The sequence below is a fragment of the Scomber japonicus genome, chromosome 20, assembly GCF_027409825.1.
Source record: "Scomber japonicus isolate fScoJap1 chromosome 20, fScoJap1.pri, whole genome shotgun sequence".
In the NCBI taxonomy this organism is placed as follows: Eukaryota; Metazoa; Chordata; class Actinopteri; order Scombriformes; family Scombridae; genus Scomber; species Scomber japonicus.
The window spans coordinates 1422987-1448471 of record NC_070597.1 but is presented as its reverse complement, the minus strand read 5'-3'; the positions used below and the strand labels follow the sequence as shown (position 1 = coordinate 1448471).

At 43.7% G+C, this 25485-nt stretch overlaps 1 protein-coding gene across 1 annotated transcript; it reads right to left on the bottom strand.

The window, feature by feature from the left end:
- Positions 1 to 1441: 1441 nt before the first annotated feature.
- On the bottom strand, positions 1442 to 23747 carry LOC128381804 (uncharacterized). Its single transcript, XM_053341838.1, has 21 exons — positions 23662 to 23747; positions 22730 to 22876; positions 22363 to 22562; positions 22206 to 22232; positions 19903 to 20033; positions 19740 to 19811; positions 18679 to 18787; positions 17074 to 17127; positions 16279 to 16392; positions 14605 to 14715; positions 11486 to 11703; positions 10098 to 10346; positions 9406 to 9498; positions 9253 to 9308; positions 8288 to 8438; positions 7905 to 8195; positions 7392 to 7476; positions 2845 to 2960; positions 2205 to 2372; positions 1796 to 1888; positions 1442 to 1552 (listed from the first exon to the last, which is right to left on the bottom strand). Exons 1-21 carry the CDS (start codon positions 23745 to 23747, stop codon positions 1442 to 1444), a joined length of 2682 nt encoding a protein of 893 aa, XP_053197813.1.
- Between the last annotated feature and the right edge of the window lie 1738 nt (positions 23748 to 25485).

Below are 25485 nucleotides of genomic sequence, written 5' to 3'. Positions count from 1 at the left end.
TGTTTCCACCAGAGTGCAGCAGACGAGGCCTTAGAAAGTTCAAACGGACACCTGGACTTGCTTCCTCTCACGTCTGACCTCGTTGTTGAGGTGGCTTTAGCCATTGCTACCATTCTTTAACAGCCCAATAATGATGATAGCGTTGATAAATAAGGTGAAAGAAGAGGGACTGTGGGTCTGTCATGGGGGTCAGGGACAGAACCCATAGACTGTCCCTGGTCTCTGATCCTGTTTGGCATCTTCATGGACAGAGAGAGTCCAGTTTGGGGACCTCAGATTCACCTCTCTGCTTTTTGTGGTTGATGTTGTTCTGTTGGACTCTACAGGTGAAGACCTCCAACAGGCTCTGGGATGGCTTGCAGTTGAATGTGAAGCAGTCGGGATGAGAGTCAATACCTCCACATCTGAGGCCATGGTGGACTGCCTGTCTGGGGGGGGGGGGGTTCTTCTTCACAGTGAGGGTCAGAAGGAAATTCAAATCGCATTTGGACAGATGTGTTTGAGTCTGAACAGCTCCAAACACTCAAATTGGATTTGACTGTCCGTGACGTCTCTCTACTGATATGTAATCTTTGTTTTTATACTTTTGTTCTTTGAGTTAAAAATTCAATAAAAGCATCAAGTTGAATCAAATGTTTCATGTATGTGTGATACTCACAAAATAGGTGTTTTGTTAAAATTATTTTTCACTTTTTGGTTTGAGATTTTACGTTTGTGTTTTTATAGGAAACTTCTTTCAAAGACTAAAGATGGCAGATTAATCTCTCTGCTTCAGACTTTCAACATTTCACATCTTTATTATGCAGCTTGAAATCACATAGAAAAAAAACAAACAAATGTAAAAAATTCAACACATTTCACAAATATAACAGATTCATCTTCATTGACTCGACAACAAAAAAATAAATTAAACTGGAAAAAGTATCGGTGCAGAATATTCTCATTCAATCTCCGACTTCTCTCTGCTGATGTGTCAAAGGTTCATTATCTCTGTGCAGCAGCAGGGAGGCTTCTGCTCACAGCTGCACACTCAAATCCACATCACAGAAGTGAAGCTGTGGATCAGATAATGTCACTCTGAGCATTTCTTGCATTAAAAAAAGAAAAAAGAAAGAGCTTTGATATTAACAGTCTGCTCAAAACTGTCTCGCTGCACTGTGATACGACGACTGATAAAAGAAAAATGGGATAAAACATTTAAAAAAAAACACAAACCAGCAGCATGGACCTTAAACACAGCAAATACAAAAACACTGATATAAAATATTAACTATTAACAAAGAAATTATACATCACAATGTGTTCAGTGTCTTTTTTTTTTTTCCACGGGAAAATGACGACACAGATCAAACTGTGGAGAGACTCCGATCTGTGGCAGCTAGCCGCAGTTAGCCGCAGCTAGCATGGAGTCACTGTGAGTCTGTGCTTCCTCCGCTCTCTCTCAGCTGTGTGGCGTGCCGTGCACTCTGAAACGGTACATGCACGTGTACTCCGGGTGGCCCCAGTTGGACAACACCTGAACCTCGATGATCTGGAAGGTTTGCTCGTTCTCCTCCTGACAAAGAAAGAAAACAATGATGAAGTATGACGTCGTCGGCGTATCGGAGCACTTTGAATACGAGCTGATGATGATAATTAAAGCTGCAAGCAGCGATGAACGGGTGAAATGTGAAGTTGGTTGGATTAAATCTGCAGGAGCATGAGGAGGAGGAGCAGGAGGAGGAGTAGCATAAGAAGGAGGAGGAGCAGGAGGGGTTGGTGAGAAACTGAAGGTGGCGCTCTGCTCTCTACTCACAGTGACCGAGTACGTCTGCAGAGCTTCTCCGTCCTCGTCGTAGGTGAACGAGCCGAGCAGCTTCCCTCTCTCCTGCCGCTCGTCATCCAGACCCTGAAACACAGTTCACACGTTCACCCTCACACCTCAGCTCTAAAATCTCTCTCTCCCTTCCTTTCTTCCTTCCTCTCTCCCTTCCTTCCTTCCTCCCTCTCTCCCTTCGCTCTAAAAACACGTTTTCCTTTCAGAATATACAGGAAAGGAAATATATCTGAAAAAGTATTTAGTATTTATTAATCACATTTAATATAATCAGTTTAAATAGATCTCAACATTGGACCATCATACAATGTATCTTATAGAGAAGAATAAAGTGTCTGCTCTCTGAAAGCTTCATTAAAGATAACTCATGTTTCTCTCTCTCTCTTACGTAGACGCTGAAGTCTCGGGGGGCGCTGTGCAGCGTCCTGCTGGGTGCCAGGTTCTTGGGGATGTGTTCCAGGGAGAAGGCGGTGGGAAGGATCCTCATGGAGAGCCGGATCACCAGGAAGCCTGTAGAGCCTCTGAAGGCCCAACAGTTCCCTGGATGGACGTCCGGCTGCAGGGAGACACGGGGAGTCACGAGGAGACACGGGGAGTCACGAGGAGACACGGGGAGGAGACACGAGGAGACGGGGAGACACGGGGGAGACACGGGGGAGACATGAGGAGACACGGGGGAGACATGAGGAGACACGAGGAGACATGAGGAGACACGGGGGAGACATGGGGGAGACACGGGGGAGACATGGGGGAGACACGGGGGAGACACGAGGAGAAAAGAGGGAGACACGAGGAGACACAAGGAGGAGACACAAGGAGGAGACACAAGGAGGAGACACAAGGAGGAGACACAAGGAGGAGACGTCTGTTAGAGCTTAAATAAAGAATAAAGAAGAGTTCCCTGTGTGTGTGTGTGTGTGTGTGTGTGTGCGTGCGTGCATGTGTGTGTGTCTCTATATGTATCTCTGTGTGTGTGTGTGTGTGTGTGTGTGTGTGTGTGTGTGTGTGTGTGTGTGTGTGTGTGTTACCTGGATCACAGCTCTTGGAGACTGGGAGAAGTACCACAGAGGAACCCCGAACAGGCTGAGCAGAGCCGCCTTCGTCTCGTAGGTCTCAGAGCAGCGAGTGCTGAGCACGCTGCCCCCTGCAGGACGACAACCACTCTGCTCTTTATCCACTCTGAATATATTAGATATTATATACGGCAAACATGTCCAAGTGGTGTAACCATAGAAACAAGGTCCATTTAAATACACTGTAGCTGATACAATATTTAATATCATTCTTTTGTGGGAACACCATTTGACATTTTGTGGTTACACCATTTGACATTTTCAGGAGCATTCAGTCTTTTGGTATAAAATGGGTCAAATGTCATTTCAAATCTCTTTTTTTAATATATTGATTATATTGAACTGGTCGTAACCTCCATGCTGTCGTGCTGCGGAGTTCAGTCTGAATTCAGTCCCTCCCTTCCTCCTTTCCTTCCTTCCTTCCTGCCTTCCTCCCTCCCTCCCCTTCCTTCCTGCCTTTCTCCCTCCCTTCCCTTCCTTCCTTCTTTCCTTCCTTTCCTCCTTTCTCCCTTCCTTCCTTCCTTCCCTCCTTCCCTCCTTTCTCCCTTCCTTCCTTCCTCCTTTCCTTCCCTCCTTTCTCCCTTCCTTCCTTCCCTCCTTTCTCCCTTCCTTCCTTCCTTCCTTCCTTCCTTCCTTCCTTCCCTCCCTAACTTGACTCGAGGACAACAGGAGGGTTAAATGAAGTCATTAGTATAAGTCCACTTAAATATTTAATATTTATCATTCTTTTGTGGTTACACCATTTGACATTTTGTGGTTACACCAATTGACATTTTGTGGTTACACCATTTGACATTTTCAGGAGCATTCAGTCTTACTTTTGGTATAAAATGGGTCAAATGTCATTTCAAATCTCTCTTATTGATTTTTTTTAATATATTGATTATATTGAACTGGGCGTAACCTCCATGCTGTCTTGCTGCGGAGTTCAGTCTGAATTCAGTCCCTCCCTTCCTTCCTTCCTTCCTTCCTTCCTTCCTTCCTTCCTTCCTTCCTCCCTCCCTCCCTCCCTCCCTCCCTCCCTCCCTCCCTCCCTCCCTCCCTCTCTTCCTTCCTTCCCTCCCTCCTTTCCTCCCTTCAATGTCATTTCAAATCTCTCGTATTGATCTTTTTTTAATATATTGATTATATTGAACTGGGCGTAACGTCCATGCTGTCGTGCTGCGGAGTTCAGTCTGAATTCAGTCCCTCCCTTCCTCCTTTCCTTCCTTCCTTCCTGCCTTCCTCCCTCCCTCCCCTTCCTTCCTGCCTTTCTCCCTCCCTTCCCTTCCTTCCCTCCTTTCTCCCTTCCTTCCTTCCTCCTTTCCTTCCCTCCTTTCTCCCTTCCTTCCTTCCCTCCTTTCTCCCTTCCTTCCTTCCTTCCTTCCTTCCCTCCCTCCCTTCTCCCTTCCTTCCTTCCTTCCTTCCTTCCTTCCCTCCCTAACTTGACTCGAGGACAACAGGAGGGTTAAATGAAGTCATTAGTATAAGTCCACTTAAATATTTAATATTTATCATTCTTTTGTGGTTACACCATTTGACATTTTGTGGTTACACCAATTGACATTTTGTGGTTACACCATTCGACATTTTCAGGAGCATTCAGTCTTACTTTTGGTATAAAATGGGTCAAATGTCATTTCAAATCTCTCTTATTGATCTTTTTTTAATATATTGATTATATTGAACTGGGCGTAACCTCCATGCTGTCTTGCTGCGGAGTTCAGTCTGAATTCAGTCCCTCCCTTCCTTCCTTCCTTCCTTCCTTCCTTCCTCCCTCCCTCCCTCCCTCTCTTCCTTCCTTCCCTCCCTCCTTTCCTCCCTTCAATGTCATTTCAAATCTCTCGTATTGATCTTTTTTTAATATATTGATTATATTGAACTGGGCGTAACCTCCATGATGTCTTGCTGCAGAGTTCAGTCTGAATTCAGTCCCTTCCTTCCTTCCTTCCTTCCTTCCTTCCTTCCTTCCTTCCTTCCTTCCTTCCTTCCTCCCTCCCTCCCTCCCTTCCCTCCCTCCCTTGTCATTTCAAATCTCTCGTATTGATCTTTTTGTAATATATTGATTATATTGAACTGGGCGTAACGTCCATGCTGTCTTGCTGCGGAGTTCAGTCTGAATTCAGTCCCTTCCTTCCTTCCTTCCTCCCTCCCTTTCCTCCCTCTCTTTCCTTCCTTCTTCCTCCCTCTCTTTCCTTCCTTCTTCCTCCCTCTCTTTCCTTCCTTCTTCCTCCCTTCCTCCCTTCCTTCAATGTCATTTCAAATCTCTCTTATTGATCTTTTTTTAATATATTGATTATATTGAACTGGGCGTAACCTCCATGCTGTCGTGCTGCGGAGTTCAGTCTGAATTCAGTCCCTCCCTTCCTCCTTTCCTTCCTTCCTTCCTGCCTTCCTCCCTCCCTCCCCTTCCTTCCTGCCTTTCTCCCTCCCTTCCCTTCCTTCCTTCTTTCCTTCCTTTCCTCCTTTCTCCCTTCCTTCCTTCCTTCCTTCCCTCCTTTCTCCCTTCCTTCCTTCCTCCTTTCCTTCCCTCCTTTCTCCCTTCCTTCCTTCCCTCCTTTCTCCCTTCCTTCCTTCCCTCCTTTCTCCCTTCCTTCCTTCCCTCCTTTCTCCCTTCCTTCCTTCCCTCCTTTCTCCCTTCCTTCCTTCCTTCCTTCCTTCCTTCCTTCCTTCCCTCCCTAACTTGACTCGAGGACAACAGGAGGGTTAAATGAAGTCATTAGTATAAGTCCACTTAAATATTTAATATTTATCATTCTTTTGTGGTTACACCATTTGACATTTTGTGGTTACACCAATTGACATTTTGTGGTTACACCATTTGACATTTTCAGGAGCATTCAGTCTTACTTTTGGTATAAAATGGGTCAAATGTCATTTCAAATCTCTCTTATTGATCTTTTTTTAATATATTGATTATATTGAACTGGGCGTAACCTCCATGCTGTCTTGCTGCGGAGTTCAGTCTGAATTCAGTCCCTTCCTTCCTTCCTTCCTTCCTTCCTTCCTTCCTTCCTTCCTTCCTTCCTTCCTTCCTTCCTTCCTTCCCTCCCTCCCTCCCTCCCTCCCTCCCTCTCTTCCTTCCTTCCCTCCCTCCTTTCCTCCCTTCAATGTCATTTCAAATCTCTCGTATTGATCTTTTTTTAATATATTGATTATATTGAACTGGGCGTAACGTCCATGCTGTCTTGCTGCGGAGTTCAGTCTGAATTCAGTCCCTCCCTTCCTTCCTTCCTCCCTCCCTTCTGTCCTCCCTCCCTTCCTTCCTTCTGTCCTCCCTCCCTTCCTTCCTTCCTCCCTTCCTTCAATGTCATTTCAAATCTCTCGTATTGATCTTTTTTTAATATATTGATTATATTGAACTGGGCGTAACCTCCATGATGTCTTGCTGCAGAGTTCAGTCTGAATTCAGTCCCTTCCTTCCTTCCTTCCTCCCTCCCTCCCTTCCCTCCCTTGTCATTTCAAATCTCTCGTATTGATCTTTTTGTAATATATTGATTATATTGAACTGGGCGTAACGTCCATGCTGTCTTGCTGCGGAGTTCAGTCTGAATTCAGTCCCTTCCTTCCTTCCTTCCTCCCTCCCTTTCCTTCCTTCCTTCCTTCCTCCCTCTCTTTCCTTCCTTCTTCCTCCCTCTCTTTCCTTCCTTCTTCCTCCCTTCCTTCAATGTCATTTCAAATCTCTCTTATTGATCTTTTTTTAATATATTGATTATACTGAACTGGGCGTAACCTCCATGATGTCTTGCTGCGGAGTTCAGTCTGAATTCAGTCCCTCCCTTCCTTCCTTCCTCCCTCCCTTCTGTCCTCCCTCCCTTCCTTCCTTCTGTCCTCCCTCCCTTCCTTCCTTCCTCCCTTCCTTCAATGTCATTTCAAATCTCTCGTATTGATCTTTTTTTAATATATTGATTATATTGAACTGGGCGTAACCTCCATGATGTCTTGCTGCAGAGTTCAGTCTGAATTCAGTCCCTTCCTTCCTTCCTTCCTTCCTTCCTTCCTCCCTCCCTCCCTCCCTTCCCTCCCTCCCCTCCCTCCCTTGTCATTTCAAATCTCTCGTATTGATCTTTTTGTAATATATTGATTATATTGAACTGGGCGTAACGTCCATGCTGTCTTGCTGCGGAGTTCAGTCTGAATTCAGTCCCTTCCTTCCTTCCTTCCTCCCTCCCTTTCCTTCCTTCCTTCCTTCCTCCCTCTCTTTCCTTCCTTCTTCCTCCCTCTCTTTCCTTCCTTCTTCCTCCCTTCCTTCAATGTCATTTCAAATCTCTCTTATTGATCTTTTTTTAATATATTGATTATATTGAACTGGGCGTAACCTCCATGATGTCTTGCTGCGGAGTTCAGTCTGAATTTATCTAGAAAACCAACAAAAATACTAAATGTACATTTTAACAAACCTGATGCTGCTTTTAAATCTAGTTTAACTGATTTATGAATAATAATAATAATAATAATAATAATAATAATTGTGTGCAGAGACGTGAGAGAAACATTAGAGTGACGCAGCGTCGGTCTCTGACCTCCAGACTCCAGCGCGTAGTCGGCCCGGCCGGTTCGGTCCTGAGAGAACAGACGCAGAGCGCTCTCCACCATCTGCTGGACTTCCTGCAGACACATTCAGCAAAAGGTCAACAAATCAAACTCTTTCAGTCCAGTTCAGAAGTGTTAAAAGGGCTACTGCAACTGTACCAAAAAAATAATTAATCTGGTAAACACTGATCACATCCCGTCTGGACTACTGTAACTCTCTCCTCTTTGGTCTTCCTCTGAAATCTCTCCACAAACTCCAACTGGTCCAGAACACAGCCGCACTGGGCTCCTCTCTCCCCTCCTCCCCCTCTCCCTCTCTATCCATCCATCTATCCTCTCTCTTCCTCCCTCTCTCTCTCTCTATCCATCCATCCATCCATCTCCATTAACATTCATGTTCTATTAATGCATTCAATAAGCTAAACTTCTTCCCCGGAGTTGTCTTCTCTCTCTCTCCCTCTTTTCCAACCAGTCAGGGATGTTCTCCCACCCTTTAAACTCACCTCCTGTGTGACGGCGGCCCCCGAGGACCCCGAGGCCCCTGAAGCCCCCGAAGCCCCCGTGGCCCCCCCAGCCTGCAGGACGGCCTCTCTGATGGCCTCCTCGCTGCCTCGCTGCTGCAGGCTGACGTTCTGCAGGATGCGGAGCTCCAGCGAGGACAGCGCCTCCTGCAGGTCGGCCTCGCTGACGTAATGCTGAGACAACCAATGGAGGAGAGACTCACTGGAGGCTCCGCCCCCTTCCTGGTTCCCATAGACCAGAACCTGAAACGCCTCCCGGACCTGAGCAGAGACCTGGAGGAGGAGGAGGAGGAGGAGTGTTTATCAAGCTTCGTAGTTTAAATATCAAAGTTGAATTAAAACCCAGCAGCAGGTTCCTGTCTCACCGTCTGCTCCAGTCCTTCCAGTCCTCCCAGTCTTTTGAGTCCTGGGCAGTCGGACAGACCGTCGACGTCTCGCCTCACGTCCTGCAGCGCCGCCTCCAGCCGGGAAATCTCTGCCAGCAAAGCATCATGGGACAGACGGTCCACGCCAACACTGAGACACAAAGACACAAAAGCTGCTGCAGTAAACAGTCAGTGTCCTAACGGTGTAACCTGGATTCATTCATAAAGGACTCATACAGGAAAAATATATACTAATACTAATAATGACTTCATTTAAAACATGTAAATGTTTCCTGGTCTCCATGGTAACCAGATGAAATGTAATATTTAGAACAATAGTATTCCATTAGCTTTATTTAATATAAAAGTTATAATGTAAGATCATGCCAAACTAGTTGATATGGTGTTAGGTAGGAAGGAAGGAAGGAAGGAAGGAAGGAAGGATGGATGTAAGATCATGCCAAACTAGTTGATATGGTGTTAGGAAGGAAGGAAGGAAGGAAGGAAGTAAGATCATGCCAAACTAGTTGATATGGTGTTAGGTAGGAAGGAAGGAAGGAAGGAAGGAAGGAAGGAAGATCATGCCAAACTAGTTGATATGGTGTTAGGTAGGAAGGAAGGAAGGTAGGTAGGAAGGTAGGAAGGAAGGAAGGAAGGAAGGAAGGAAGTAAGGAAGTAAAATCATGCCAAACTAGTTGATATGGTGTCAGGAAGGAAGGAAGGAAGGAAGGGAGGGAGGGAGGGAGGGAGGGAGGGAGGAAGGAAGGAAGGTGTTTTATTGACTATTTACTGTTTTTAAGCAACGTTCAATTATTTGGTACAAAGTTTTTATGGTTACACCACTTAGACATTTTTACCATAATCCTCTAATATATTCTCTCTAAATGGATTAAAAGCAGAATTTTTAACCCTTTACATTTAACACATTTAGTCTCAGAGGAAGAGGAGGAGATGATGAAGGTTACCTGACAGCAGCTGGAAGGGTTGTAGGCGAAGATGCAGCTTCCTGTCTCCGGTGGACCTGCTGTACATCATCATCATCATCATCATCATCGTCATCGTCATCGTCATCGTCATGTGGCTGTTATAATAGTAAATGTGAGGAGAGGTGTGTGTACCTCGGTGTTGGCGGCGAGCGTCTGCAGCTGCAGCTCCAGCTGATCCAGACGAGACGTTTGGCTCTGCTGCTGCATCGCATCCTGCTGTCGGTCCTACACACACACACACACACACACACAGACAGACACAGAAACACACACACAGAAACACACACACTGTTATCGTGCTGCTTTAGCCTCTGTGCACTAACAGGTGGAGGAGGGGCTTAGACTGTTTTCAATGTGCTTCCTCTCTTTCTCTAGACGTTCTCCCACTCAGAGCTCGGTTCTCTTTCAGGGTTCTTCCCGTTAAAAAGGGAGTTTTTCCTGCTCTTCATGTGTAAAGTGCCTTGAGATTACTTTAAATCCATCAATCTTTATCTGTGTAGCATTTATACACTTTACATATTCAGAACAAACAAAAAGAAATCATTTAAAAACCAGGAACTCAGGAAACGCTATTATAACTCAAGAATCTGCAATGAGGAAACACCAGAGGTAGATTAATAAAAACATAAAAAAGGAAAGAATAAAGTAAAGTCTCTATGGAATAAAGGGAGTAAAACAGACTAATCATTGGGTTACGAAGAAGAAAACAATAAAATAGAATAAACAGAATAGTCCGAGTAGTAAAACCGGCTAAAATAGAAAGTAAATTTTAAGTTATTTGTATTTTGGTGTTTTATGAATCCAGACTGCCTCCGGTGTCGGACCTGTTCTCGCTGCCGTCTCTCCTCGTCCAGCCGTCTCCTGATGTCGGATATCTGTTGGTCCATCAGTCCGCTGAGCCACGGCTCGGCTGCCCCGCTCTGCTGCTGCAGGTCTGCGTGCATCTGCAGCAGCTCTCTGTGTCTCTGCTCCGCCCGCTGCCCTCCGGCCTCCACGTGCTCCCACAGAGCCGTCAGACTCTGCTCCAGCAGGACGAGCCGCTCAGAGTCCTCACCCGCCGCCGCCGCCGCTTCCTGTGAGTAGAACTTTACCGTTACTGTACAAACACAACGAGACTCAAATGTAATCCTAATAATAATTAAAGCTGCAAGCAGCGATGATCGGGCCCAAGCTCCCCCGCCACGAAAGAACGAGACTTGCCGTGACTTATCTTCTGAGTCAAATTGAAACAAACAGTGCCAAAATTGGAAATTTGATTCAAAATGGCCGACTTCCTGTTGGAGTTATGGTATGGGTCCAAGAGACAGAAACAGGGTTCCAACCAGGCGTGGAGTTGAAATGAAGCCAACCAGGAAGTAACTTAGAGCTGCATTCTATCAAAAGGCCACCAGGGGGCGACCGTCTCTATACAAGTCAATGGAGAATTCACCAACTTCTCACTTGATTTCTAACCTCAGTAAACGTTTTCAAAATGTGTTTATGGTCTCAATCGCTAGTTTAAAGCCTTCTTCAATGCAGTATGATGTTCATTTGGGACATTTTGGCCTCCCTGATTTTATATGTGACGATAAAGCAGGGTATGCATTAGGGTGTGGCTACGTCCTGATTGACAGGTTGATTGACCAATGTCCTCCAGATCCAGCCCTCGTAACCATAGGAACCTCCCCGCTCCGCCCATGGCCCCGCCTCATGCCCATATAAGTAGAATCCGTGTTTTTATTTTTCCCAGCATGCACCTGAAATTTTCAAGATGGCGCTGCCTAGATTAGAAACTATTGGCTTCCGAGCAGCAGTCCACAAACCAATGGGTGACGTCACGGATGTTACGTCCGTTTCTTTTATACAGTCTGTGTTAAAGACGCATGAAAAACTCTCCAACAGGAAGTCAACCACTTGGATTCCAATTTACGATTTTGGCGCCATTTCCACCTCTCAACTTCAGATTCACTCAGTTTCATTTTAAAACCTCAGAAATGAGAAGTTTAGTAAATCTTGTTACTCCTGACGGCCGTAGCAGAGCGAGGGCTCGTCCATCGCTGCTTGCAGCTTTAATTTTTATTTATTTCACTTTTTTAGGATTGTAATGAATGTGTGTTGTGCTTTAGTTTTGGGACCGTTTAGATGCAGGAACTGAATTATTATTACTTTAATCTCCTTAAATGTGACGTCTTATGAAATGCTGATGAATATAAATGCTGGTGGGTGTTGGTACCTCCGCTGCCGTGTGTTGTGCTGCTGCCGGTCGGCTGAGGAGCGGCTCCATGAAGCTCTGCACCTCCTTCGACTCCTCCGGTGCTCCTCCTGCTGCTGGTCGGGTCGACAGATAGACGGAGGAAAGGACGGAGACTTCAGACACCGCCGTCCTCCAGTCGGTGATGTTAACGGCTGGAAGGACGGACTGTAGAGCAGCTGGACCGAACCAACACACACCTGAGGAGAGGGGGGGAGAAGAAATTTAAAAAAGGGCTTTATGTCACTTGATCAATAACAAAAGTGTAAGATTGTAATATAAAGACATTAAATCACATAATCATCCTGTCACTGTTAGGGTTGGGCGATGTCCAGGAAATGATAAATAACAAATATTTCAAATAGTTATTAAAAAAAAAAAAGGAAACGGATACCGCCGGGAGTGTTGCTAGCCCACTCCGCAGTCTGTTAAAGCCGGTTATATTTTTCCTAGACATGAAATATAACGATTATAAATGATTTAAGATAGGCGTAGCACTTTGCTTCATGTTTGATACACGTTGGTGTCCGACTCGTTCAGAGGAGAGATCGGGAGAGTTCGCTCAGTAGGTTTTAATTCAAAGTTTTCCAATACAAGATGTACAATGGACAGGTGAGAACGAGGTAGATTACTCCAGTAACAGTCAGACTTAGTTTAATGACTTAGAAGTCGCCAAATGATTTTAACAAATTTCGTTAGTTTATATAATGCAGATTTGTAAAATATTACTTTTATGAGGGTATCGGACCAACCCTCGTCACTACTCTGGTGTGCAGAGATTCTTTCATGTTTAGATAAATATGCTTTGTTTATGTCTTTAAGACTCACTGAAGAGCAGCAGCAGAGGAACGAGAGCCAGAGAGAGTCTGAGAGGAAACCTGCAGGAGAGAAAATGACTGTAAAATGATTCCTGCAGAGTTCAAATATGAAGAATGTTTGGCTGCAACTTCACATTTTCCTTTTCAAATTAAAGCCTCAACAAATAAAATGAAATGAAACTTGCCGAGTCAGGAGGAAGCTGGTGGTCATGTGACGCCATCGTCTGCTGAGCCACCTGAAAGCTTCCCCTGCGGTCTTACCTGCACACACACACACACACACACACACACACACACACACACACACACACACACACACAGACACACACACACGCACACACAGAGAGAGGATCAGCAGCCTGTTTAAAGCATCTGACGGTCGACTGAAGCAGAGAGCCCGAACCCGACACACAAAATAATAAAACCACTAAATGTAAAATGATGAGCTTGTGCGTTTTATGAAAGTAGATTCACAGTAAAGTTTTAAAATAACAGTGAAAATACTCCATGCTGTAGATTATCTGAGTCAGTGATGATTCTCTGTCTCCATGTGGTTCAGTTTAAATGTAAAGGGTTAAAATGTGAAAATAAACGTATGAATAACTTCACACATTCTTTCATATTAAATAAAGTTAATGGAATACTATTGTTCTAAATATTACATTTCATCTGGTTACCATGGAGATCAGGAAACATTTACATGTTTTAAATGAAGTCATTATTAGTATAAGTCCACTTAAACACACTGTAGCTGATCACATATGTAATATCTATCATTCTTTTGTGGTTACACCATTTGACATGTTCAGCAGCATTCAGTCTTTTGGTATAAAATGGGTCAAATGTCATTTCAAATCTCTCTTATTGATCTTTTTTTAATATATTGATTATATTGAACTGGGCGTAACCTCCATGCTGTCTTGCTGCGGAGTTCAGTCTGAATTTATCTATAACCTTTGTGTCGTCCTCCTTTCTTTCCTTCCCCTCTTTCCTTCCTTCCTTCCCTCCTGTCCGTCCTTCCTTCCTTCCTTCCTCCCTTCTGTCCTCCCTCCCTTCCTTCATTCCTTCTGTCCTTCTTTCTTCCCTTCCTTCCTTCCTTCCTTCCATCATTCCTTCCCTCCTCCCTCCCTTCCTGCCTTCCCTCCTTCCTGCCTTCCCTCCTTCCTGCCTTTTTTCATTCATTCTTTCCTCCCTCCCTTCCCCCCTTCCTCCCTTCCTTGACTCGAGGACAACAGGAGGGATAAAACCAACAAAAATACTAAATGTACATTTTAACAAACCTGATGCTGCTTTTAAATCTAGTTTAACTGATTTATTAATTCATCATCTTATTGTTTCTGCTGTGGTTGAGATGCTGAAACTAATTAACAGAACAGAGCCACACAGCAGTCGAGAGGAGCAGCAGATGAAAAGCCCAAAATCCAACATGAAGCTCCGACAACAAGCTGCATCTCAAGAAGAAGAAGAAAAAGAAAAGCAGAAGCAAGACTCAGAGAGTTAATCTATGAAGACGGTGATGCAGCTGGGACCTGCAGAGCGTCCCTTCCTTCCTCTCTTCTTTCCTTCCTCCTTCCTTTCCTTTCTTCCCTTCTTTCTTCCCTTCCTCCCTTCCATTCCTTCTTCCCTTCCTTCTTTCCTTCCTTCCCTTCCTTCCTCCCTCCCTTCCTTCCTTCTTTCACTTCCTTCCCTTCCCTTCCTTCCCTCCTTTCCCTTCCCTTCCTTTCCTTCTTCCCTTCCTCCCTCCCTCCCTTCCTTTCCTTCCCTCCCTCCTTTCCCTTCCCTCCCTCCTTTCCCTTCCTTCTTTCTTTCCTTCCTTCTTTCTTCCCTCCTTCTTTCTTCCCTTCCTCCTTTCTTCCCTTCCTCCCTCCCTTCTTTCTTCCCTTCCTCCCTTCCATTCCTTCCTCCTTTCCTTCCTTCCTTGCCTTCCTTCCTCCCTTCTTTCCCTTCCTTCCTCCCTCCCTCCCTTCTTTCCCCCTTCCTTCCTTCCTTCCTTCTTTCCCCCCTTCCTTCCTTCCTTCTTTCCCTTCCTTCCTTCCCTTCCCTTCCCTCCCTCCCTCCCTCCCTCCTTTCCCTTCCCTCCCTCCTTCTTTCTCCCTCCCTCCCTTCCTTCCTTCTCTCTTCCCTCCTCCCTCCCTCCCTTCCCTTCCTTCTTCCCTTCCTTCCTCCCTCCCTCCCTCCCTCCCTCCCTCCCTTCTTTCCTTCCTTCATTCCTCCCTTCTTTCCTTCCTCCCTCCCTTCTTCCCTTCCGCAGAAGCAAGACTCAGAGAGTTAATCTATAAAGACGGTGATGCAGCTTGGACCTGCAGAGCGTCCGGCGCTGCGGGTCAGAGGCCAGAGAGCCGCCGCTGCTCTGAGAGTCAGCTGCAGGAGGAGCGACGCTGCGGAGGCAAAAACCTTCATTAGTGAGAAGAACACGATGAGTTCAACCTGAGAGTCAGACGGAAACTTATTACCTTTAACTTCATGAAGCTGCTCAAAGAGTGAAAACAAGAAACGATTTACAGAGACTTGAATCGAGTCGCTCCGCACAGCTGGAGAGTTTCATGGTCGCCGTATCAACATGACGCGGTACTGACGTTGCCATGGAGACCGACAGGCGGGGCAGTTTTAATCAATAAACTCAAATCGATTAATAATAATAATAATAATAAAAATAATAAACTGTGTGCAGATTACGCTTCACTACAAACAGACTAAACGCAAATGCAGGGGTCTCCGGTTACCATGGAGACGACTGATTACTTGCCGCCAAAGCATAAACTGAAAAATGACACGATTCACTTAACAATCCCTCTTTAGTCAGGACCTGCTCATGATAATTAATAAATTAATAATAAATCAAATAAAAAAAAACAGACCTGAACCCAGAAACACTGGATAAAGTGTTTAAATGGATTAAAAGGACGAGTTCACCGTTTCCGGTCTGGTTTCCATGACAACAGCAAAGAGGTTTTCCTCCCGTTCATACTGACGATTAAAACTTCAAAATGTACGCAGTAGTAGTACTTTATGTAGTAGTAGTAGTACTTTATGTAGTTGTAGTAGTAGTACTTCTTTATGTAGTAGTAGTAGTAGTAGTTCTTTATGTAGTAGTAGTAGTAGTAGTTCTTTATGTAGTAGTACTAGTAGTAGTAGTACTAGTAGTAGTAGTACTTCTTTATGTAGTAGTAGTAGTAGTAGTAGTACTTCTTCATGTAGTAGTACTTCTTTATGTAGTAGTAGTACTTCTTTATGTAGTAGTAGTAGTAGTAGTACTTCTTTATGTAGTAGTAGTACTTCTTCATGTAGTAGTAGTACTTCTTTATGTAGTAGTAGTAGTAGTACTAGTAGTAGTAGTACTTCTTTATGTAGTAGTAGTACTAGTAGTAGTACTTCTTTATGTAGTAGTAGTAGTAGTAGTAGTACTAGTAGTAGTAGTACTTCTTTATGTAGTAGTAGTACTAGTAGTAGTAGTACTAGTAGTAGTACTTCTTTATGTAGTAGTAGTAGTAGTAGTAGTAGTACTAGTAGTAGTAGTACTTCTTTATGTAGTAGTAGTACTAGTAGTACTTCTTTATGTAGTAGTAGTACTAGTAGTAGTACTTCTTCATGTAGTAGTAGTAGTAGTAGTAGTAGTAGTACTTCTTTATGTAGTAGTAGTAGTAGTAGTAGTAGTAGTACTTCTTTATGTAGTAGTAGTAGTAGTAGTAGTAGTACTTCTTTATGTAGTAGTAGTAGTAGTAGTAGTAGTAGTAGTACTTCTTTATGTAGTAGTAGTAGTAGTAGTAGTAGTAGTAGTATTTCTTTATGTAGTAGTAGTAGTAATAATTCTAGTACTTCTTTATGTAGTAGAAGGATCTGATGCTCAGTATGAACAGGAGGAATCATCACACACACTAAATTTAAACCCTGTTGCTGCTTCAGAGTCACAGCCTCCTACAATTAAATGGCTGTAAAATGTTTCTTTTATATTTTAACCTGTAAACACAGAGAAGCTCCACATCAGCCTGGACACACAGGAAGCCACAGAGGAGGAGGAGGATGAAGAGGAGGTGACTGTGTCTGAGCGTTGGTTCTCCTCACAGTCGTCACCTGTTTTAACCGACGGAAACATTAAATAGAAACTGCTGCAGATTAAAAGTTGATTTTTGATGCTTCTGATTAACCCTCCTGTTGTCCTCGAGTCAAGGGAGGGAGGGAGGAAGGGGGAGAGGGGGAGAGAGAGAGAGAGAGGGGGAGAGAGAGAGAGAGAGAGAGAGAGAGAGAGAGAGAGAGATTAAGAATTTAAGTGTATTATAGTCTTTCTTGTTATTCTTCTTCTATAAGTTTTATCTCATTTTATTTATCTTTCTTTTGTCTTTAATCTCATTTTAGTCATTTAGCTTTACTAAACTTCATCTTTCATTTCACTTTTCTTTTCTCTTTTTGAATTCATTTTAATCTTCTTTTTATAACTCCAGCTTTTAATAAACCTTTTCTTTACGGTCTTATTTTACTTTTATCTATTTAATTATTTACATTTTAAATCACTTGTTTTCTCTTTACGTACTTCAAATTTTAATTTTTTTGTCTTTTAAATTTGTTCCATCGTCATTTCTCTTCCTTTTTTTTCCCCTTTATGTCATCACTTCTGTCTTATAAATCAGCTGAGAAACACTCTGAACTACATTAACCTCAAACAGGAAGCTGCTGTAGAAATAAAAAGTTTGAAGTTTCATTTTAAAAAACAAACAGAAACTTTTAAAAGTAGTTTTTTTGTCTTAATGAACTCACACAGAGATCCGTTGGGCCGGCGCTCCTTCATGTCTCCACAGCGGCTGGAACGAGCTGCAACAGAGAGGAGAGGCAGTGAGACGCAGCTCCACACTCTGATGGGAGGGGGGGGGGGGGGTAGGGTAGGGTTAGAGGGGGGGGGTGGGAGGGTTGGGAGGGTTAGGGTTAGATTTGCATTTTACCAGGGAAACAACCAAAGCAAAGACAAACAGGGTGCAGCACATTTGCTTGGGAAGGAAATGCAGCAGGTGAGGAAGTCAGAGTGAAAAGTGACAGAGTTCAGTCTCAGAGATCATCATCATCATCATCATCATCATCATCATCATCATCAGAGAGGAAAGAAAAGAGGAAGTGATGATGAACTCGTTAAGTTAGTGGAGGATGGACACACCGGGTCTGTGGAGGAAGAGTTGTGTTAGTCAGCTGAGAACAGGAAGAAAGAGTGATGAAGAAAAGACCTGCACCTTTTTATTCTGCACCACCACTACATCATCATCATCATCATCATCATCATCATCTTAAAAAAGTCTCAAAGTTTCTCCTCACTGACCCGAACACTTCAAAGAGTTGGAGATTCATTCAGTTTGTGTGTTTAAAAAGTTAAAGATCCGTCCACACTGAGAATGAGAACTATAAATATAATGCTCTCTCAGCTGCTGCTAGTATCAGTAGTGTGAACTCCTCCATCCGCTGCTGTTACAACCTTTATTAAACCCAGGCAGGGAGCTCCGGTCCTCTGAAATGAGGCCAACCAGGAAGTAACTTAGAGCTGCATTCTATCAAAAGGCCACCAGGGGGCGACCGTCTCTATACAAGTCAATGGAGAAGTAACTTAGAGCTGCATTCTATCAAAAGGCCAGCAGGGGGCGACCGTCTCTATACAAGTCAATGGAGAAGTAACTTAGAGCTGCATTCTATCAAAAGGCCACCAGGGGGCGACCGTCTCTATACAAGTCAATGGAGAATTCACCAACTTCTCACTTGATTTCTAACCTCAGTAAACGTTTCCAAAATGTGTTTATGGTCTCAATCGCTAGTTTAAAGCCTTCTTCAATGCAGTATGATGTTCATTTGGGACATTTTGGCCTCTCTGATTTTATATGTGACGGTAAAGCAGGGTATGCATTAGGGGGCGTGGCTACGTCCTGATTGACAGGTTGATTGACCAATGTCCTCGAGATCCAGCCCTCGTAACCATAGCAACCTCCCCGCTCCGCCCATGGCCTCGAGATCCAGCCCTCGTAACCATAGCAACCTCCCCGCTCCGCCCATGGCCCCGCCTCATGCCCATATAAGTAGAATCAGGGTTTTTATTTTTCCCAGCATGCACCTGAAATTTTCAAGATGGCGCTGCCTAGATTAGAAACTATTGGCTTCCGAGCAGCAGTCCACAAACCAATGGGTGACGTCACGGATGTTATATTTCTATCTCTATCTCTGTGTGGGCGGGTCCTTGTGATGCAGATAATAAAACACTTCAGAGCTGCAGGTTTGTGACTCTGGAGAGGAAAGCTGAACCGTGCCGTGCCCCCCTACAACCCTAACCCCCCCCCCCCACCACCACCACCACCACCACCAGCAGCAGCAGCATCACACAGTCGGTACCTGCGTGTGTGTTGAGCCCCCGACACACCTGCTGCCAGCTGTGTGTCAGCAGGGAGCCGCAGCAGGACGCAGCTCTCCTGACACACAGCACAGAGGAGTCCAACCACAGCTGCAGCACATCTGGAAGAGTCAAACCACACGAGTCAGAAGGAAGGAAGGAAGGAGGGAAGGGAATCAGCATCGGTCCAGAGAGAAACCTCAGAGTGAGACTTCAGCGTGAGTGAGAGTGAGAGTGAGAGAGAGAGAGAGAGAGAGAGATTCATTCTGCACATCTCCAGCTCTGTAGTTATATTCTGACAGGAGGAAGAAGAGGAAGAAGAGGAACTACTTTGCATTATTTCCAGTTTAAAACTTGTTATTTATCTTCCACTGGTCCGTTATGCAGCCGCTCAGGAACATGAAGGACAGTTTTCAGCGAGTGATTTCAACATGTTGGGGTTAAAAGTTAAAGTTTAAAACATCCTAAAAGAACCAAACTACCAAACCACCACATTTTATGAACAGCAGACTTTCAGATAAAAGAATCAGCGTGAGCAGATGTGTTGATTCCTTATTATTTATCTAATGTTATATTTTAATAATTACACACTTTAAGAAGGGAGGAAGGAAGGAAGGAAGGGAGGAAGAAGGGAGGAAGGAAGGGAGGAAAGGAAAGAAGGAAGGTAGGAGGGAGGAAGGAAGGAAGGAAGGAAGGAAGGAAAGGAGGGATGGAGGACAGAAGAAGGAAGGAAAGGAGGGAGGGAGGGAGGGAAGGAGGGAGGGAGAAGGAAATGAGAGAGAAAGGAAGGGAGGAAAGGAAAGAAGGAAGGTAGGAGAGAGGAAGGAAGGAAAGGAGGAAGGACGGAAGAAGGAAGGAAAGGAGGAAGGAAGGACAGGAGGAAGGAAGAAGGAAAGGAGGGAAGGAAATGAGAGAGAAAGGAAAGAAGGAAGGTAGGAGAGAGGAAGGTAGGAGAGAGGAAGGAAGGAAGGAAGGAAGTATTTAAGATTTCCTGTAGAGCTGGAAGCAGAAAGTTTGTCTGATTTTCACTTAAATGACAGAAACTAGTAGAACCTGCTCTCACCTGTCCTGGTCTTGTGACTCCGGTCTCGGCAGTACACGGTGGAGGTTTCCGGCTCTCGAGGCTCGGAGCGTCCTGGAGCCGTTGGAGAGGAGCAGGAGGTGTATTTAGAGGAGGAGCAGGAGGTGTATTTGGAGGAGGAGGAGGTGTATTTAGAGGAGGAGACGGGTTCACAGTCTCTGCAGTAAACTCTGCTGAGCGTCTGGACCGGCGGCTGTTTGACGCTCGGGCTGTCGGAGCCGATCAGAGCGCTGCTGTCTGCAGGGTTGGAGCCCGGCGCGGCGAGGACGGTGCTTTCTATAGGCGACAGGAAGTGACATCACACATGGGATGCTTAAACAGAAACTCAGACTCTGACATTTAAGGTCTGATTTACTAAAAGTCTGCGTGTAAACTCGACATCACCCGAAAAATAAATGTGCAGCTGATCTACTAACACACACTGTTCATTTAGCAGGTTACCGTAATGAATGTAATAGTTTACCTTAATGAATGTAATATCAGTAGTTTACCGTAATGACTGTAATATTAGTAGTTTACCGTAATGACTGTAATGTTAGCAGTTTACCGTAATGAATGTAATATTAGTAGTTTACCGTAATGAATGTAATATTAGTAGTTTACCGTAATGACTGTAATAGCAGTTTACCGTAATGAATGTAATAGTAGTTTACCGTAATGAATGTAATATTAGTAGTTTACCGTAATGAACGTAATAGTTTACCGTAATGAACGTAATATTAGTAGTTTACCGTAATGACTGTAATATTAGCAGTTTACCGTAATGACTGTAATATTAGTAGTTTACCGTAATGAATGTAATATCAGTAATTTACCGTAATGAATGTAATATCAGTAGTTTACCTTAATGACTAATATCAGTAGTTTACCGTAATGAATATAATATTAGTAGTTTACCGTAATGACTGTAATATTAGTAGTTTACCGTAATGACTGTAATATTAGCAGTTTACCATAATGACTGTAATATTAGCAGTTTACCGTAATGACTGTAATATTAGCAGTTTACCGTAATGACTGTAATATTAGCAGTTTACCGTAATGACTGTAATATTAGTAGTTTACCGTAATGAATGTAATATTAGTAGTTTACCGTAATGAATGTAATATCAGTAGTTTACCGTAATGAATGTAATATTAGTAGTTTACCTTAATGACTGTAATATCAGTAGTTTACCGTAATGAATATAATATTAGTAGTTTACCGTAATGAATGTAATATTAGCAGTTTACCGTAATGAATGTAATATTAGTAGTTTACCGTAATGACTGTAATGTTAGCAGTTTACCGTAATGAATGTAATATTAGTAGTTTACCGTAATGACTATATCAGTAGTTTACCGTAATGACTGTAATAGCAGTTTACCGTAATGAATGTAATATTAGTAGTTTACCGTAATGAATGTAATATTAGTAGTTTACCGTAATGAACGTAATAGTTTACCGTAATGAACGTAATATTAGTAGTTTACCGTAATGACTGTAATATTAGCAGTTTACCGTAATGACTGTAATATTAGCAGTTTACCATAATGACTGTAATATTAGCAGTTTACCGTAATGACTGTAATATTAGCAGTTTACCGTAATGACTGTAATATTAGTAGTTTACCATAATGAATGTAATATTAGTAGTTTACCGTAATGAATGTAATATTAGTAGTTTACCGTAATGAATGTAATATCAGTAGTTTACCGTAATGAATGTAATATTAGTAGTTTACCTTAATGACTGTAATATCAGTAGTTTACCGTAATGAATATAATATTAGTAGTTTACCGTAATGAATGTAATATTAGCAGTTTACCGTAATGACTAATATTAGTAGTTTACCGTAATGAATGTAATGTTAGTAGTTTACCGTAATGACTGTAATATTAGTAGTTTACCGTAATGACTGTAATATTAGCAGTTTACCGTAATTAATGTGATATCAGTAGTTTACGTAATGAATGTATTAGTTTACATAATGAATGTAATAGTAGTTTACCGTAATGAATGTAATATTAGTAGTTTACCGTAATGAATGTAATATTAGTAGTTTACCGTAATGAACGTAATATTAGTAGTTTACCGTAATGAATGTAATATTAGTAGTTTACCGTAATGAACGTAATATTAGTAGTTTACCGTAATGAACGTAATATTAGTAGTTTACCGTAATGAATCCACCTGTGTTAATATTTTTGTAGTGTACTATTTTAGGTTTTACTAACAGCATTGACTAAAACTCTCCCATACAGAGTTGTTTCTGCTGTTTGTTAACTTCTTCCACTAGAAACTGATTCCATCAGATCACATTTCTGCTCATTTAAATACTGCTGTCTGCTCCTGTTGTTATTAGTGCTCTTATTCTTAGTAGATCACCACAAAACACACACTAACCCAACTACACACCGTTTACTAATCTGTATTATCTATTATCTAATTTTATGTATGAACCGACCTTTGGGATCAACATCGTGGTCCAGACCTGAAACACCAGAAGAAGAAGAAACATTTCTGTCAGCTGATCCAGGATCATGTGACCTGAATCAGCTGTTTAAGGGTCGGTTCAACAGTTAAATAAATAACTAAATAAGAATCATCAAATCTCGTCGCACCCCAGAATGTGTCGACCAGCGTGTTGTCCTGCATGGAGGACGTGTCCAGCAGGGAGGAGAGCAGGGAGGCATCGGAGGCGACGCTGTGGAGGCTGCTGTTCAGGAGAGGAGGACCCACTCCTTTACGAGGAGTCTGACCGAGGAGGAGAGACTCTGAGCAGGAGGAGGAGAAAGGAGGAGGACAACGAGACTTCAACGACCTGCAGGAGGTGATGGAGGAGGGAGAGGGAGGGGAAGACGGAGGAGAAGGGAAACAAGGAGATGAAGATGTGTACAGGGAGGAGGTGGAGGAGACAGATGAGGAGAAGCAGAAGTTCAGTTTCTGAGTTTAAAACCTGACGATCAGCTGACTGATCAGCTGACTCACCTGCTGCTCCTCCAGCTGCCTCCTCCTACACTGAAGGAGGCGCTGCTGAGCGGCAGACTGCGATCCAGCAGCCCTTCATCCAACCGCAGGCTCCGTCTGGACATGATCCCCGTCTGCTCCTGCTCCTCCCACAGCGAGTAACTGGAGCTGAGGAAGAGGAGGAAGATTATCTGATTTCTAGTTAAAAACTCCTTATTTATCTTCTATTGGTCCTTTATGCAGCCGCTCAGTTCAGCCTCTGTCTATTAACAGGCCGGTTTAGCTCCTGTCTCTTTAAGACCCCCCCCCCCCCCCCCCCCCCCCCCCGATGAGCCCACTCTGCTCTGATTGGTCAGCTTGTATATAAACTAACTATAGTAGCAGGATTTCACTTCTTTACTCCAAATGAATGGAAACACATCAGCAACCACCGAACGCGGCCCCTAGCAACCACCGAACGCGGCCCCCAGCAACCACCGAACGCGGCCCCCAGCAACCACGGAACGCGGCCCCCAGCAACCACGGAACGCGGCCCCCAGCAACCACGGAACGCGGCCCCCAGCAACCACGGAACGCGGCCCCCAGCAACCACGGAACGCGGCCCCCAGCAACCACGGAACGTGGCCCCCAGCAACCACAGCTACTGAACAGAATCAGCATTTCTACTAACTTTCACCTCTGGTTTATAGATTTTTTAACATCAGAAACTAAAAAACATAAAAGCTGAACATGAACTCTTTAAATAGATAAGAGTCTTTTTTAGTCTTTTTTAAATGAGCTTATTAATGAAACACTAACAGCTGATGGGTATTAAAACGGTCTGTACGGACTGTGTGCTGATATATTGATCGGACACACTCTGCAGCTCAGTCTGAACACACACTGATACAAACACACACTGAGAACAAACACAGGACTACCACCACAGAAGAAGAACAGGTGAGGATACACACAGGTCGGTCCAGCCCCAGCTCTGCAGATCCACGTCCTCGTCACACACACTCATTCCAGGGAAGAGAGCTGCCACACACATACACATACACACACACAGAGCTGTGCGGCAGCATGCTTCAAGTTCACCTTAAACCTGCTTACACTGCTGTGAGCAACACTTCCTGTTTGAGCTGCAGGTCACTGAGCTGATTAAAGCTCCGCCCCTCCACACACACACACACTGTAACACAGATATACACACAGTCACACACACACACACACACACACACACACACACAGTTTTCCTATCAGGATGAAACTATTCAGTCTGTTTTTATTTTATTAAAACTTTACTTTTAGACGCTGTTTGATGATCATAACTGCTGCAGATTCATTTACAGCCCAGTTTGATCTCAGCTGGGATGGACCAGTAAAACCAGTGCATAATAAACTATAATATATAATATATATAACTTCACTATGATAAACAATATGAGACTGAGCCTTCACAGAGCATCATATGAGCAGCTTCAGTTTCACTGTTTTATTGTATTGAAGCTCATCCCAAACATTTGACAGCCTGGTCAGTCAGTTTGGGGTTACCATGGTAACAGATAAATGGACTGGTAAATGGATGTACGTATATAGCGCCTTTCTAGTCTGTGCGACCACTCAAAGCGCTTTACATGACATGTCATTCACCCTTTCACACACATTCATACACTGATGGCAGGGGCTACCACGCAGGGTGCCAACCTGCCATCAGGGGGATCTAAACATTCATTCACATTCATACACCGTTGGCACAGCAACGGGAGCAATTTGGGGTTAAGTGTCTTGCCCAAGGACACATCGACATGTGGACTGGAGGAGCCGGGAATCGAACCACCAATCTTCCAATTGGAGGACGACCGCTCTACCTCCTGCCCACACTGATAAAATGTGTCTGAGCCCTCTGAGGTGAATTAGTCCTTCAGATCTGAATCAGTTATCTCAGGCCAGGGTTATTATAGTTAACTAAACTCTGGGCTGGTGAATAACACACATTTGAATGAAATGACTTTTCTGTAATAAACTGTTCCATCATAACTCAACAGGAAACATTTTACTTAATACATTTTATTTTTTATGTTTCTGATAAACCAGCTAATTAAAATAATAATAATAACAATATATAAACAATATTTATTACATCATTTTATTGTACATGTGCTGGAAATCAGGGTTAGGGGTGGGACCCCTCCAAAGGGTCAGCAGATAAATGTGAGGCCTGGTGAGATGATTTATAAATATTGGATCATTTGAACATTAACTGAAATGAAAGCATGTGAGAAGTTTAGAGGGAAGAATCAGTATTTGTTGGAGCTGTTAACAACTCATAGACATCTGAAATGTGAGCCGACTACACACTGCTGACTGGTTTCATCTTTAACAACGTGTTGGATTTTAAAAGCTTGTTATATTATCCATTGTGTCAAATCTGCATCTGAAAAGTAACTAAAGCTGTTAAATAAATGTAGTGGAGTAGAAAGTACCTCACATGGAAATACTACAGTAAAGTACAAGTACCTCAAACTGTACTACAGTAAAGTACAAGTACCTCAAACTGTACCAAAGTACCTCAGTAGTACTCTTACTTCCTGTCCTGCAGCCTCAGGTAAACACAGGTGAGTTAAACTTACCTCCAGCTGCAGGTGAAGGTTGCTGTGTGTCTGACAGACAGGTGAGCAGCTTCAGTAAGCCTCTCTGATTACCCAGCAGCCTCCTCTCTGAGCCTATTATGAGCTTTCTGCAGAGCTGCAGCTCTCTGAGCGGCCGGATGGGGGCGCTGTCTGCTCTCTGCT